This window comes from Oncorhynchus mykiss, chromosome 32, assembly GCF_013265735.2.
Source record: "Oncorhynchus mykiss isolate Arlee chromosome 32, USDA_OmykA_1.1, whole genome shotgun sequence".
Lineage (NCBI taxonomy): Eukaryota > Metazoa > Chordata > Actinopteri > Salmoniformes > Salmonidae > Oncorhynchus > Oncorhynchus mykiss.
In genome coordinates this window covers 25010034-25026468 of record NC_050572.1, presented here as the reverse complement: position 1 = coordinate 25026468, position 16435 = coordinate 25010034, and the positions used below count along the sequence as shown (strand labels likewise).

The following is a 16435-nucleotide window of genomic DNA, read 5'->3' as shown; positions in this document are numbered from 1 at the left end:
GAGGTCACTTTCCCACCAGCTGCAGCTGTATTCAACCTATGGGAGACATTCCTACCAGGACACACACACACCAGGGTGGAAAATGCTAGGATCCTCTCTTGTCTCAGGTCTCATTCTCATGAGACCGCCCTCCTCCACACTGTAAATGGCTGTTTCATTGTATCCATGCCTGCCTAGGTTTAGCTTTCCAGCTGACGTGGCTGTGACAGGATTCAATACCCGGGCTGTTGAATTCTTAATGTGCCCTTTATGCAGCTACACTTCCCCTTTAAACCCCAGTAACCCTTAGTGGGCCTATCTCTCCTTTTATCTCTGGGCTGTTTCAGGAGGAGGAGGAGGGGAGGGGGGGGGACAGGTGTAATACTGTTTTAAGAGCAGTGTTAATCAGTGGTGGGTTACTCTTTCTCAAAGTGCTCCTCTCCTTCCTTCAGCCTTTCCTTCTTTCAACCTCTGATTCTTTCTTCCTCCTCTCCTTCCTCATCTCCTTTCTTCCTCCTCTCCTTCTTCCTTCCTCATCACCTTCCTTCCTCATCACCTTCCTTCATCATCTCCTTCTTTCCACCTCTCCTTCTTTCCTCCTTTCCTTCTTTCTACCTTTCCTTCTTTCCTCCTTTCCTTCTTTCCTCCTCTCCTTCGTTCCTCCTTTCCTTCTTTCCACCTCTCCTTCTTTCCTTCTTTCCACCTCTCCATCTTTCCTCCTTTCCTTCTTTCCTCCTCTCCGTCTCCTCCGCTCCTCCGCTTTGTTAATAAAAGTGGTAACACTACTTAAAGCTGACAGGTGTAAATTGTTTTGAAGCATTATGCATTATAAGCATGTACAAGCACATATATTGTCAAATGTTTGTGGCCTGGGTCCTCCAGTCACTGAGAGGCTCAGGTTGTATCTGCTGCTCGTGTGTATTAACTGTAAACAGTGAAAAGTTGTCACCCGGACAAATGGCTTCCAATGCAAACACTGGCAAGGGTGGAATTCTATTACAATTCTGGCAGCGTAGTTCAGCGTAGACACACACATGCCCATGGCCTTGCTCCCCTCACAAAGACAGGATATCAGATTCCTGCCAGGGCTTTGATTTTCATTTCAGGGGGCTCTCCTCCTGCCCTTTCACAGCTGCCACTGAGAGGGAGAACAGGAGAACAGAGGAAACGTGGGGAATCTCTGTGTTCAGGGTCTCCCAACCCCGTCTCCTCAGGGACCAGCAGCCATTTCACATATTTAATCTATTTCAGTGCCAGCATACCTAATTCAACTTGTCAACTAATCATCAAGCCCTGCAATAGCTCAAATAAGTGGAATGGCAAGAGGGTTTGGGAATACAGGACAACTCAATCTAGATGAGAGTGAGAGAAGGTCTTCAAACTCAATCTGGTACAGTTTTGAGAAAGAAAGGGTGTCGAAGAGCGGATGGTCAGGCGTCACAGGACAGAGACTGTGTGTCATTTGCAGGCAGGTATCTCAATAGCACTGTTGTGAAATCAATGCTCTCAGTGCAGTGTAATCAATACAGCCATGATCACTATAGGCAAGAGAGAGATGGTTTATTTATACCATAACAAGTGTAACTGGTGGGATTCTTGCCGCTGACTTCTCGTAAGCCAAGCCATTAGACCAAGAGGATATCCTCAAGCCCAAAGGTCCTTTAAAAACATGTATTTTTTACAGTTGCGAGGTTTTGCCTGTGGAAACTGATTCATGCACACACAGAAGGCGGCTTTGTCCAAAACATCTATGTGAAAATGATATATCCTGCTGCAGCAACAAAAAATACATGAACTGTCTTTGTTAAAGGAAGATATTGGAGTCTACTTTTTGTGCGCATCTCGAAACCTACCCTATTTTTCAGTCACTAGGGAAACCTAATCAAAAGCTAAGCCACCATTTTTGTACGTGTTTATTATGTATTTGTTTATTTATTTGGCTAGAAAGGGACAGTAATCAGAAGCTAAGTCCTTGTTGACTAATTAGTGAGAGGTAACAAGCTCCTCTGGAAATTCTCACAACCACTGAGTCGGCAGGTCTTATGCTGCCATCTCTCGCCCCTCACACACACACACACACACACACACACACACACACATTGCTGTGTGTGCAGTGTGGAGATAAGAGATAAAAAAAACACCCTTTCTCCCAGTCCTTCTCCTTGGGATCTGTGAACAACCAGAGGGGCCAGTTCTTGCACATTATTGCTTTGTTTCATGCACTCCTATTTATTTTGTCTTGCCTGGCTGTATCACTCCTTGAGTGTTGCAGTTAAAGCCATTCATTGCTTGTAGCATAAAATTTAAGACAGAGATTTCACTGCTTCCCTTAATTTAATGTTACCTCCCTCGCCCCAAAGTGCTTTGCCTGCTGACTGGACTGCAAGGGATAGCAGTTTTTAGAGGTGAGGAAAGGTTTCTTCTAAGTACACAGAAGGTGTAAACCAGTGGAGGATGGTGGAAGGAGCTATAGGAGGACGGGCTCATTGTAATTGCTGAAATGGAATAAATGGAACCGAGTCAAACCTGGTTTCCATATGTTGGATGTGTTTGATACCGTCCTCCTAAAGCTCCTCCCACCAGCCCCCAATGTAAACTGCAGAGTTACTTGATGTATTGTTGCTGACTGACTGCTACCCTCCTCTTCATCTCTCTGTGAGATAAGGATCTAGTCTCTCCCTCAAAGAAGATTCAATCTTTCGCTCTCAGTTTTTGAAGAAGATGAAAAGACGTTAAGATAAAAGCCATGACAGATACCACCAGGACTGGTCTGATTTGGGACAAAAACAGGAGCAGAAGTTAGCAGGAATCATGACTCTGGCCATGGGCTCACAAGGCTGGCTTTGCTCTCACTGATGTGATGCTGCCAAGGAACACTTCTATGTAGTTTTTACAATGGCTGTTTTTGGAAGTGTGTGTGTGAAATTGAAAAAGATATGGATTGCTATTGAGTCTCCTGGCAGTCTCCTTACAGAACAATGGTAGTTGTGGATCCAACAGAAATAGTTTATAATACTGTACTCTACTTTCACAGGCTGTTTGATTTGATGTACTCCTCAGACCAATGTGTCTGTCTCCACGGTCCTCTCAGCTCTAAACCCTAGTGACCCTGGTCCACCCTGTCTGCCCCTCTCAGCCTATAACTGATCCTCACGCTATATAAATTGGAGGTCAGACACACAGTTCTGCTCCAATTGATCTCTCTTCCTCTCAGACTGCGTGAGTGCGTGTGTGTGCATACTTGCGTGCGTACTTGTGTGTGTTGACACACACTCTTTCTTCTCTCTCTCTCTCCGTCTTCCTCTGACTCCCGCTGTCCTCTCCTCTCTCTGCACTCTGTTTTATGGCTCACTGTTAGTGTTTCAACACCTACACAAGTCATGTTAATGAATTACCTGTAAGGTGCAGTAATGGCAACATGAGAGGTTATCATCACTCAGGTGATCACTGGGGAAGCTTGGGAAGCAGGGTATTAACCTGGACTGGACAGAGACCGTTGTGTCTTGTCCATTTATTTACAGGGCAGTGAAGTATTCGGAGAGTGGTAATAGGTTACTGTAGCTAGGGAGTTGTTGCTGCATGTTTGTAAACATAACACAGACGACAGAGACAGAAGTGGAGCGACGTAGACAGACTTTCTTTCCATGTCATTCAGGGAAGAAGCAGGAGGAGAATACGAAGGTTGATGGTTATGGAGCTTGTGACTGCACTGTGAGAGAAAGCTGAAATCCTGATTAGGGGCTAGATTTAACCCGATTGCCTTTAAAATGTACATAGCGGACAAAATGCAATGTTCCCATGTTCGCAAAGACCACATTCATTGTCAACCCTGTATATGTCGGCTCAATGGGAAATTACCTTTAAATGTTTAGATCTTGTCATACCAAATAATTCACAAACCAAAATAGTTGATTTCATCCCCTTCTGATGATTGAAGTTGATAATATTCTGTTTATATGGGGGTAAGTTGAGTAAGAGTGAGTGGCATGTAGGCCTAATGCATTGCTTGCTGTCTGGCTGATGCTGTCTGCAATATGTACCTAATAAAGTTGTCACTTGATTTCCACATGATCTGTTCATAATAATTCAATTGATGGATGTCATGTAAGTGGAAGTTATGAACCAAATTACAAACCATTGATGCGTGACTATTAGCAATTCAGTATTTATTCCAGTCATGGAACACACACAGTCACACACATACTCCAGGGATGGGTTGCTAGGCGATGGGGCCGAAGACAATGGGAACACAATTGGTTTACCGCTCATTGAAAGGTCAGAGGGCATCGGATCTTTCTTTCTCCCTCCTCCCAGCCTGTATGTTGCTCTTGATGAAAGTGTGCATTGTGAGCATTTAGCTGGCCAAACGAGGACACACAAAGACCAGTACCAAGCGGACACAGGCCTTTTAGCTGGAAGGAACAAAACACTGAAAAGAGCTTTTCTGTCTGAGGGATTTGGGTATTTTCCCCTCTTTCTGAGCCTTTAACAGTGGAGTATTCCACGAGACCTCAATGAGACTCAATGACTGTGTTGCTGATTGTTCACTATAACGATCCTGTGTGTGTGTGTGTGTGTGTGTGTGTGTGTGTGTGTGTGTGTGTGTGTGTGTGTGTGTGTGTGTGTGTGTGTGTGTGTGTGTGTGTGTGCGCGCTGGTGACTGGTTACTTATAGTCTTCAGGAGCCCCCTAGACCTGCTGTAACTGAAGCATTGTCAAGGCATTTATGAGCACAATAAAAGATGATGTAATCAATTCACGTTGACTAGTCAATAATAATCACATTGGTGGTTCTCTCTTTGATGATGATTGACATCACAGAGATCAGTGTAGAAACATGGAATCTGAGTAATGGAATTCCAATCTGAATTGACATTTAATAGGATAAACCAGGTCATATGGCGACCACAGGGATGATTGGGAATGAATCACAACTGATCAGGTCACGGTTAATATTAAGGTTAATATGCATGAATCAATGTGTTAGTGAAACAAGGTGAGAGAAGAGGAGATGAGAGTGTGTGTGGGGGGGCAGAGGAGAGGAGAGTGGTCACTGACGTGTATGGATGGATTTGGCAATGTGTCTCTGTGCCGCAGTAGCTAGCTGGTGCAGTATCATCTATCCACAGGCAGGTATAATCCAGTTAGCCCATAATCTGGAATGGGAGGGATTAGCTTTACATGGTGGAGTATAAGTACATGGTAATACTACTGTACTCCCATTGTCTGTCTGTCTGTCTGCCTGCCTGCCTGCCTGTCTGTCTGTCTGCCTGTCCGTCCGTCCGTCCGTCATCTTTTCTCTCTCTCTCCCTCGATCTCTAGTATGGAGTTATGCAGGGTAAGCACTCAGGATATGCTCCTTAGTGAGTTGTTGTTCCCTAGTGATTTGTTGACATCCATGCAGTACCCTTGGGCCTAAAAACATACAACACTTCACTTATATAATGAGTCACTCCATGAAAGGGGAAATGACCAAGTTCATATTATGGCAAGAACAGCTCAAACAAGCGAAGAGAAACGACAGTCCATCATTACTTTAAGACATGAAGGTCAGACAATGCGAAAAATGTCAAGAACTTTTAACGTTTCTTCAAGTGCAGTCGCAAAACCAATCAAGCGCTATGATGAAACTGGCTATCATGAGGACCGCCACAGGAAAGAAAGACCCAAAGTTACCTTTGCTGCAGAGGATAAGTTCATTAGAGTTGACTGCACCTCAGACTGGAGACCATATAAATGTTTCACAGAGTTCCAGTAACAGATGTAACAGTATAACTTTAGACCGTCCCCTCACCCATACCCGGGCGCGAACCAGGGACCCTCTGCACACATCAACAACAGTCACCCTCGAAGCATCGTTACCCATCGCTCCACAAAAGCCGCGGCCCTTGCAGAGCAAGGGGAACTACTACTTCAAGGTCTCAGAGCAAGTGACGTCACCGATTTGAAACGCTATTTAGCGCGAACACCGCTAACTAGCTAGCCATTTCACATCCGTTACACAGACACATCTCAACATCAACTGTTCAGAGGAGACTGAGTGAATCAGGCCTTCGTGGTCGAATGGCTGCAAAGAACCCACAACTAAAGGACACCAATAAGAAGAAAAGACTTGTTTGGGCATTGGACCGGTGAGCATGAGCAATGGACATTGGACTGGTGATGTTGTGGGGGTGCTTTGCTGGTGACACTGTCAGTGATTTATTTAGAATTCAAGGCACACTTAACCAGCATGGCTAGCACAGCATTCTGCAGCGATACGCCATCCCATCTGGTTTGCGCGTAGTGGGACTATCATTTGTTTTTTTAATGACCCAACACACCTCCATGCTGTGTAAGGGCTATTTGACCAAGAAGGAGAGTGATGGAGTGCTGCATCAGATGACCTGGCCTCCACAATCACCCGACCTCAACCCAATTGAGATGGTTTGGGATGAGTTGGACTGCAGAGTGAAGGAAAAGCACCCAACAAGTGCTCAGCATATGTGGGAACTCCTTCACAACTGTTGGAAAAACATTCCAGGTGAAGCTGGTTGAGAGAATGCCAAGAGTGTTCAAAGCTGCCATCAAGGCAAAGGGTGGCTACATTGAAGAATCTAAAATCTAAAATATCTTTTGATTTGTTTAACACTTTTTTGGTTACTACATGATTCCATATGTGCTATTTCATAGTTTTGATGTCTTTACTATTATTCTACAATGTAGAAAATAGTAAAAAATAAAGAAAAACCCTGGAATAAGTAGGTGTGTCTAAACCTTTGACTAGTACTGTACATCGGATGGTGCCCTCATTGATCGTATCGCAGCTGTCACGTGTGCCCCCTCTCCAGCCTCTAGGTCACCAGGCTGCAGATTATTGCGCACACTTGTCACCATTGTCACGCACATCAGCGCCTCATGACACTCACCTGGACTCCGTTGGTCAATTTCTTCAACAAATGATCAGGTCTATATAATTATCAAACATACATTAGTAATGGAAAGGAAACACAGACCCTTTGTTTAATTATTAAAATGATCCTTTAGTAATACAATTGTAGGCAGAAGTTGGTACAGAGTACAGTATATGATAGCTCTCCCCAGGTTCTGCAAAATGTCTAAGACATCCTGTAACTCATATAGCCTCTCCCAGTCCTCCTTGCGTGAGTTTCCCTGGCAACAGCATTTTAATAAATCTAACCTCTCCCTGACATCAGCAACCATCTTGTCAGCAATTAAAAGCTCAGAAGTGGGTTTGACCGAAACTTGACCTTTCATCTCAAGTATAGGGTCATAACAAGGTGAATGAGTCTAAGCATCTTCTGACAGGTGGCTGTTTTCATCAGGCCTGCAGCAGCCTTGTGTTCTCAGAAAACCAGTCGTATTAACAGAACCTCAGATAGCCAGGTGGGGCCCAGACAGGATGAGTATGTATGAATCTGATAATGTCTGAAGGGCACAACACTCAAAACAGGTGTTAATACACACACAGAGGTCTCTTAGGAGAGGAGACCTTACAGTTTATCATAACATAATTTATTAACCCGTTAAAAGGTATGAGGCCTTCGTTTAACCCTCTTCAACTCCATCACCTCCTTGATTACCTGCCCCAGGTGGTGTTTGTGTTTCAGTTTGTCTGTGTGTTGATCGTGTTTCTTTTTCTGTATTATGTTTCGTTCATTCATTAAATGTATTCACTCCCTGAACCTGCTTCCCAACTCCCAGCGCACACGTTACACCCCCTTATAAATATCTGGGCATCTGGATTGATGAAAAGCAGAGGATAAATTCATTAGCGTTACCAGCCTCAGAAATTGCAGCCCAATTAAGTGTGTGTGTGTGTGTGTGTGTGTGTGTGTGTGTGTGTGTGTGTGTGTGTGTATTTCGTGTATAAGGGTGTTTGTGCGTGCGTGTGTATGTGTTCAACAGGAGAGGTAGTGGTGTCAGGGATATCCTCTGTCATATAATACCTCCCTCTGACTGACTGGGACATTTCCTCTATCCACACTGCTACCAGTGTCAGACTGGGACATCTCTTCTATCCACACTGCTACCAGTGTCAGACTGGGACATCTCCTCTATCCACACTGCTACCAGTGTCAGACTGGGACATCTCTTCTATCCACACTGCTACCAGTGTCAGACTGGGACATCTCCTCTATCCACACTGCTACCAGTGTCAGACTGGGACATCTCCTCTATCCACACTGCTACCAGTGTCAGACTGGAACATCTTCTCTATCCACACTACTACCAGTGTCAGACTGGGACATCTCCTCTATCCATACTGCTACCAGTGTCAGACTGGGACATCTCCTCTATCCACACTACTACCAGTGTCAGTCTGGGACATCTCCTCTATCCACACTACTACCAGTGTCAGTCTGGGACATCTCCTCTATCCACACTGCTATCAGTGTCAGTCTGGGACATCTCCTCTATCCACACTGCTATCATTGTCAGTCTGGGACATCTCCTCTATCCACACTGCTACCAGTGTCAGTCTGGGACATCTCCTCTATCCACACTGCTACCAGTGTAAGTGTCCAAACTCTCGAGACGTCTGTGATAGTTCCTGTTTCTTTGCATGTGATGCCCAGCTGCCGCCTGAGTAAAAATAGTTTTCAGGAGAAGCCGTGGGAGATGAGGGAGGAGGGGTGAGGGAGGAAGAATCTTGGGGGGGGGGGGGGGGGGGGGGGGGGGGGGTTTATGGTTAGGGGGAGACTGTGTGATGGTGTGGGTGTGGGGGAGAGAGGGGAAGGGGGAGAAGGTAGGGAGGAGTGAGGGAAGAGGAAGCCTTGGTAGAGGGAGTTGATGAACAGAGAGGGAAAAGACTGTGACACTAATATTACATCATCAACCGTCTCCGATGTCACTGAGGCCTGTTTCTCCACAATTATGCTTTTATGCTTTTATGTGTGGTTAGGCTTTTACTACCCACCACAGTGGCAGAGTGAGGACCGGTGATTAAACACATTGATGCAGTACAGTAGTTTGTTATGCTGCTGGATAGAGAAACCAGTAGTTCCACAAGCCGGGGTTAGATATGTGTGTCGCTGGTGGTGCTCTAATCATATCCAGATGCAGTCTGTAGCCTATATATAGACTTACTGTGGGAAGAGAGGGGAGAAAATAACTATTTTGGCCAACCATAAGAGGACTAGTAGAGAGTGCCATGTAAAACGTCTGTCTCAACCACCGACAGTGATGGGTTGATTTGACCCACAAACATAGATCTCTCCTTAATCATTCAGTCATGTTGGGCAACAACAGGCTAGAGCGTGACGAGGTCCAGAACTATTTACTACAGCCAAACTGTCTGTCTCCTGGAGGCACACCTCTCTCAATCTACTCCCCCTATCTCTCCCTCTCAATCTCCCCTCCGCCTGTCTCGCTCACTCTCATTCTTCCCTCTCTCTCTCGCTCACTCTCATTCTCCCCACTCTCTCCCTCTCATTCTCTCCTCTGCCTCTTTCTCCCTCATTCTCCCCTCCGCCTCTCTCTCTCGCTCACTCTCATTCTCCCCACTCTCTCCCTCTCATTCTCTCCTCTGCCTCTTTCTCCCTCATTCTCCCCTCCGCCTCTCTCTCTCGCTCACTCTCATTCTCCCCTCTCTCTCCCTCTCATTCTCTACTCTGCCTCTTTCTCTCTCATTCTCCCCCCCCCCCCTCTCTCTCATTCCCTCCTCCCCGCCTCAGACTATTTACAGTACATGGACCACAATGTGTCATCTCTGGCAAAAGAGAGAATTCTCCTTTCTAAGCTTGTTTCCCACAATTCCTAACTGTCCAAACTGAGCTAGACAGAAAATAGAGGCCTACCTCTTTACTGCAGGCTACCATTTCACATGAATGGCTTTAGTGATACTCTCACTCGCGTTGCATTAATGCCTCCCCTCTCAATCTCTTTCTCGCTTTCTACTGCTTTGCCCCCGTCTCTCCCTTTCTCTCTGTCTCTCTTCCAGCCGCTCTCTCTCTTTTAACCCTTCTCTCTCTACTTGTCTCTGCCTCGCTCGCTCCCAATCCCCCTCTTCTCTAAGTGATGAAAGTAAGAGCGGTATAAGACAGAGGTGTGTCTGGCCTGATTCCTTTGGGAAAATAGGATTAGATTATCTGTTTTCTCCACTGTGTGTAGTAGGAGGCAATGTAACAATTAAGCTCAGCAGCAGCCAGCTGCTCTCGTCTACACTGTAGTTGTCATGTACTACAGGGAGGGCAATCTGCCACTGTGTGCGGCAAGAGAGAGAGACTGTATATAGACAAATGGCATAAAAGTCTTTATTCTTTTGGAACTTCTGTGAGTGTAATGTTTACTGTTCATTTGTATTGTTTATTATCTACTTCAATTCAGTTATCTGTGAATTGAAATTGATCTTGTAGATAACTGCTTACAGATGCAATCTCTTATTTACCTGGGCACATATCTGGTAATGAATATGGAGGTATACAGAATAGATTGAATAGCAGATTGGATGGTTGATAAGAGAGACCCCCTTCTGGCTTCTACCTACCTCTATCTTTCACAACACACAAACAGTGTAACGGCTGTTGGTGGAAGAAGGTGAGGACCAAGGTGCAGCGTGGTACGTGTTCATCTTTATTATTGGAACTGAACACTGATTAACCAAAATTACAAAGAGAATGAACAAAAACAAACAGTTCTGTCTGGTGCAGAAAGACACAAAACAACTACCCACAAAACCATGTGGGAAAAAGCTATCTAAGTATGGTTCTCAATCAGAGACAACAATAGACAGCTGCCTCTGAGAACCACACCCGGCCAAACACATAGAATGCCCACCCAACTCACGCCCTGACCAAACCAAAATAGAGACATAAAAAGGATCAGGGCGTGACAGTACACCCCCCCGAAAGGTGCGGACCTCGGCCACAAAACTCTGGCAGCTCCGGGTTGGAGGGAGGCACAGGACCCACTGGGCTGGGGAGACACATGAGACCTGGCTCTGGGAGCAGGCACAGGACTCCCCAGGCTGGGGAGACATCCAGGAGGCCTCTTCCTTGGCCGAGGCACTGGATACACTGGGCCTTGGAGGCGCACTGGCGGTCTCGAGCGCAGAGCTGACCCCACCCATTCTGGCTGGATGCCAGCTTCTACCCGGCAAATGCGGGACGCTGGCACCGAGCACACCGGCCTGTGAACACTCGGCCGAGACACCATGCACATCACCCCATAGCATGGGGCCTGACCAATCCCATGCTCACCACGGTAAACACAGGGAGTGGGCTCAGGTCTCTAACCTGACTCTGCCACACTCCCCGTGTGACCCCCCCCCCCCCCCCCCCCCCCCCCCCCCCCCCCCCCCCCCCCCAATTTTTTTGGGGGGGGCTGCCTCTCGGGCTTCCTTGCCAGCCGTGTTCCCTCAAATCGCTGGTTCCCTTCTCCTGCTGCCTCCGCTCTCCTGGCTGCCTCCACCTGTTCCCATGGGAGGCGATCCCTTCCAGCCAGGATCTCCTCCCATGTGTAGGAACACTTCCCATCCAGAATGTCCTCCCATGTCCATTCCTCCTTTTTACCACTCTGCTTGGTCCGTTGGTGGTGGGTAGTTCTGTAACGGCTGTTGGTGGAAGAAGGTGAGGACCAAGGTGCAGCCTGGTACGTGTTCATCTTTATTATTGGAACTGAACACTGATTAACCAAAATAACAAAGAGAATGAACAAAAACCAAAAGAGTTCTGTCTTTTGCAGAAAGACACAAAACAGAAAACAACTACCCACAAAACCATGTGGGAAAAAGCTACCTAAGTATGGTTCTCAATCAGAGACAACGATAGACAGCTGCCTCTGATTGAGAACCACACACAGCCAAACACACAGAAATAGAAAACATAGAACACAAAAACATAGAATGCCCACTCCAACTCACGCCCTGACCAAACCAAAATAGGTCAGGGCGTGACACACGGCTGAATCAGGAATTGAGTAACATGGTTAAAATGTCATTTCCTGCTTTCTAAATACATTCTGTACACTGAATTTTTTTTTTCTTCTACTGTGCCATTGCAGTGCGGGTCCAAAAGGAGACAACATCTATGAGTGGAGATCCACCATCCTGGGACCACCAGGCTCTGTATACGAGGGAGGAGTCTTCTTCCTAGATATCGCCTTCACACCAGACTACCCCTTCAAACCACCCAAGGTATACACATATACACACACACACAGACATATGCATGCATGCATGCTCAGGCGCACAAGCACAAGCACACACACACACACACACACACACACACACACGTATGTATGCTAGACTGGTGCTTGCTCAGGAGCCCATGTTGACGGATTCTGTTTATTTATATTTTGGATTTGGGCCTTGGGTTAGGCTTTCAGGGCTTGAAATACCGGCTATTTTAGAGACAAACAGTTACAGGTGCATCAATGGCGCCTCTGAAACACAAATAGACAAGTACATCTTTAATTTTAGCACGTATTTAAGGATGTTTCGCATGTGTTCCGTTCTATTTTTTAAATCATGATAACTGGAATACTCTAAAATAGGGCTGTCCAACCCTCTTCGTGGAGATCTACTGTCCTGTAGGTTTTCAGTCCAACCCTAATTTAGCGTATCTGATTCAGCTAGCTACGGTCTTGTTGAGCAGCTAATTAGTAGAATCAGGTGTGTTAAATCAGGGTTGGACTAAAAACCCACAGGACGGTAGATCTCCAGGAAGAGGGTTGGACTGACAACCCACAGGACGGTAGATCTCCAGGAAGAGGGTTGGACTGAAAACCCACAGGACGGTAGATTCCCAGGAAGAGGGTTGGACTGAAAACCCACAGGACGGAAGATCTCCAGGAAGAGGGTTGGACTGAAAACCCACAGGACGGAAGATCTCCAGGAAGCGGGTTGGACTGAAAACCCACAGGACGGTAGATCTCCAGGAAGCGGGTTGGACTGAAAACCCACAGGACGGTAGATCTCCAGGAAGAGGGTTGGGCAGCCCTGCTCTAACAAGATATATGGCTTGCCTTGGAGAAGATATTTTGAGAGCTGGAAGATTTTGAAATAACTTTGGACTAGGAGCATGTTGAGCAACAAAACAACGATTTGAATAGAAGAAAATAACAACTGACTGAGAGAAAAGCTGGTAAATGCAGTCTCTCAGCTCTGTTCACTGGAGTACTGGACACCCCTGCAGCCCCTGTAAAGCTGGGAGGTCCACCAGCTCTGGAAGCCCATACGCCTGTCATTGATGTCTATAAATAATTTTGACAGTAACCCTCTAAAAAGTCCTTCATCAACCTTTTTAATGTCCATATGTGCTAGGATGCTAAGTGTTTGTTTCTTGGGCTTCAGGAATGGGACTGATTTAAAAAAAAAAAAAATTGAATCAAATCAAAGTTTATTTGTCACGTGCGCCGAATACAACAGGTGTACCCCTTCCAGTGAAATGCTTACTTACAGGCTCTAACCAAACGTGCAAAAAAGGTATTAGGTGAACAATAGGTAAGTAAAGAAATTAAACAACTGTATAAAGACAGGCTATATACAGTAGCGAGGCTACATACAGACACCGGTTAGTCAGGCTGATTGAGGTAGTATGTACATGTAGATGGTTAAGGTGACTATGCATAAATGATAAACAGAGAGTAGCAGTAGCGTAAAAGAGGGGGTGGTGGGTGGCGGGACACAATGCAGATAGCCCGGTTAGCCAATGTGCGGGATCACTGGTTGGTTGGCCCAATTGAGGTAGTATGTACATGAATGTATAGTTAAAGTGACTATGCATATTTGATAAACAGATAGTAGCAGCGGCGTAAAAGAGGGGTTGGGGGGGAAATGCAATGCAAATAGTCCGGGTAGCCATTTGATTACCTGTTTAGGAATCTTATGGCTTGGGGGTAAAAACTGTTGAGGAGCCTTTTTGTCCTAGACTTGGCACTTGGGTACCGCTTGCCGTGCGTTAGTAGAGAGAACAGTCTATGACTGGGGTGGCTGGGGTCTTTGACAATTTTTAGGGCCTTCCTCTGACACCGCCTGGTGTTGAGGTACTGGATGGCAGGCTACTTAGCCCCAGTGATGTACTGGGCAGTACGCACTACCCTCTGTAGTGCCTTGCGGTCAAAGGCCAAGCAATTGCTGTACCAGGCAGTGATGCAACCAGATGCTCTCGAGTTTGCAGCTGTAGAACCTTTTAAGGATCTCGGGACCCATGCCAAATCTTTTTAGTTTCCTGAGGGGTAATAGGCTTTGTCGTGCCCTCTTCACGACTGTCTTGGTGTGTTTGGACCATTCTAGTTTGTTGTTGATGTGGACACCAAGGAACTTGAAGCTCTCAACCTGCTCCACTACAGCCCTGTCGATGAGAATGGGGGCGTGCTCGATCCTCCTTTTCTTGTAGTCCACAATCATCTCCTTAGTCTTGGTTACATTGAGGGATAGGTTGTTATTCTGGTACCACCTGGCCAGGTCTCTGACCTCCTCTCTATAGGCTGACTCGTCGTTGTCGGTGATCAGGCCTACCACTGTTGTGTCGTCTGCAAACTTAATGATGGTGTTGGAGTCATGCCTGGCCATGCAGTCGTGGGTGAACAGGAAGTACAGGAGGGGACTGAGCACGCACCCCTGGGGAGCTCCAGTGTTGAGGATCAGCGTGGCAGATGTGTTGCTACCTACCCTTACCACCTGGGGGCGGCCAGTCAGGAAGTCCAGGATCCAGTTGCAGAGGGAGGTGTTTAGTCCAAGGATCCTTAACTTAGTTATGAGCTTTGAGGGCACTATGGTGTTGAACGCTGAGCTGTAGTCAATGAATAGCATTCTCACATAAGTGTTCCTTTTGTCCAGGTGGGAAAGGGCAGTGTGGAGTGCAATATAGTTTGCACCATCTGTGGCAGGGCTTGCAAACTATCACAGACTACAAAGGGAAGCACAACTGATTGAAAGTATGAGGGAATATCAGTGAACAAATGCCGTGGTCAAGGCTATGAATAAATTGAATTTACTCAGGTGTTCTAAAGCTCATATCAGACTGAGAGTCTAATGCTTCTTAGGTAGTTCTTTCTGAGTTATGGTTTAGAAAACGATCTGTCTGCAGAAACAACAGTTACAGGGATGGCGGAAACAGCTTGATGGCACCTTCAGGGAGTTCTTCAGCAGTTCTGTAACATCCTTGAGCCTCTCATTCTCTTTAATTGCCGGACTCAACACGATATGGAAAGAGGCTAACTGTATAGGAAGCTCTGGGGACAGATCTTCTGGAGAATGGACAGTCAATCAATTGTCAGATGCAAACAGATTGTTATCTTTAGCAGACAACAGTTCTTGAGGACATGAATAAAAAAAGTTATTTGCGATTTCTTTCATACTGGTTAACCAGCGTTTGAGTTATGTGGTTGCAATATCAACAGTCCCTTTTCTCTGGTATACTATATCTTGGCAACCATCATTCAAGACTAAATTTAAATTGTGTGCAGCGCAATGGACATATAATGTACAATGTCTCAGGAAAGACTCTGGGTTAGCAGTACTCAGTATAGAAAATAGTCGGGCCCGCAACCTGGACCTACTGGTCGTAGGGGCCTGGACTCCGACCTTATGGGGGGGCCAGAGAATATGCGTTACGCGAGTGGCTATGTTCAGGGTTATTATTGAGAAAATACTCTATGCAGGTGCGTTGGTTGAGGGTCGACCCTGAGAGAGTTTAGTTTAGTGATTGCCTCAGGATGTGGGGCCTCTCACTCTGTCTGTCTCTATCTATCTGCCACATTTTGTCTTCTTTCTCTCTCTGTCTTTCTCTCCATCTGTCTCTTCCTTTCCTTGTCTCTCTCGCTCTCTCTCTTTCTCTCCATCTGTCTCTTCCTTTCCTTGTCTCTCTCTCTCTCGCTCTCTCTCTCTTTCTCTCCATCTGTCTCTTCCTTTCATTGTCTCTCTCTCACTCTCTCTTTCTCTCTTTCTCTCTCTCTCTCTCTCTCTCTTTCTCTCCGTCTGTCTCTTCCTTTCCTTGTCTCTCTCTCTCTTTCTCTCCATCTGTCTCTTCCTTTCCTTGTCTCTCTCTCTCCATCTGTCTCTTCCTTTCCTTATCTCTCTCTCTCTCTCTGTCTCTTCCTTTCCTTCTCTCTCTCTCTGTCTCTCTCTCTCTCTCTCTCTCTCTCTCTCTCTCTCTCTTTCTCTCCATCTGTCTCTTCCTTTCCTTGTCTCTCTGTCTTTCTCTCCATCTGTCTCTTCCTTTCCTTGTCTCTCTCTCTCTCTCTCTCCATCTGTCTCTTCCTTTCCTTATCTCTCTCTCTCTCCATCTGTCTCTTCCTTTCCTTATCTCTCTCTCTCTCTCTCTCTCCGTCTCTTCCTTTCCTTCTCTCTCTCTCTCTCTCTCTCTCTCTCTCCATCTGTCTTCTTTTCCGTCTCTCTCTCGCTCTCTTTCTCTCTCCAACTGTCTCTTCCTTTCTTTTTCTCTCTCTCTCTCTTTCTCTCTCCATCTGTCTCTTCCTTTCCTTATCTCTCTCTCTCTCTATCTCCATCTCTT

The 16435-nt window shown here is 46.2% G+C and overlaps 1 protein-coding gene across 2 annotated transcripts in view; it reads left to right on the top strand.

The window, feature by feature from the left end:
• The window catches only part of LOC110488159 (ubiquitin-conjugating enzyme E2 E2-like), an 81592-nt gene that overhangs the window by 23969 nt on the left and 41188 nt on the right, over positions 1 to 16435 (top strand). For both annotated transcript variants that reach the window (XM_036971431.1, XM_036971430.1), the window contains exon 4: positions 11982 to 12114. In XM_036971431.1, coding sequence (XP_036827326.1) covers positions 11982 to 12114 — 133 coding nt within the window. The remainder of the gene's footprint in view (positions 1 to 11981; positions 12115 to 16435) is intronic.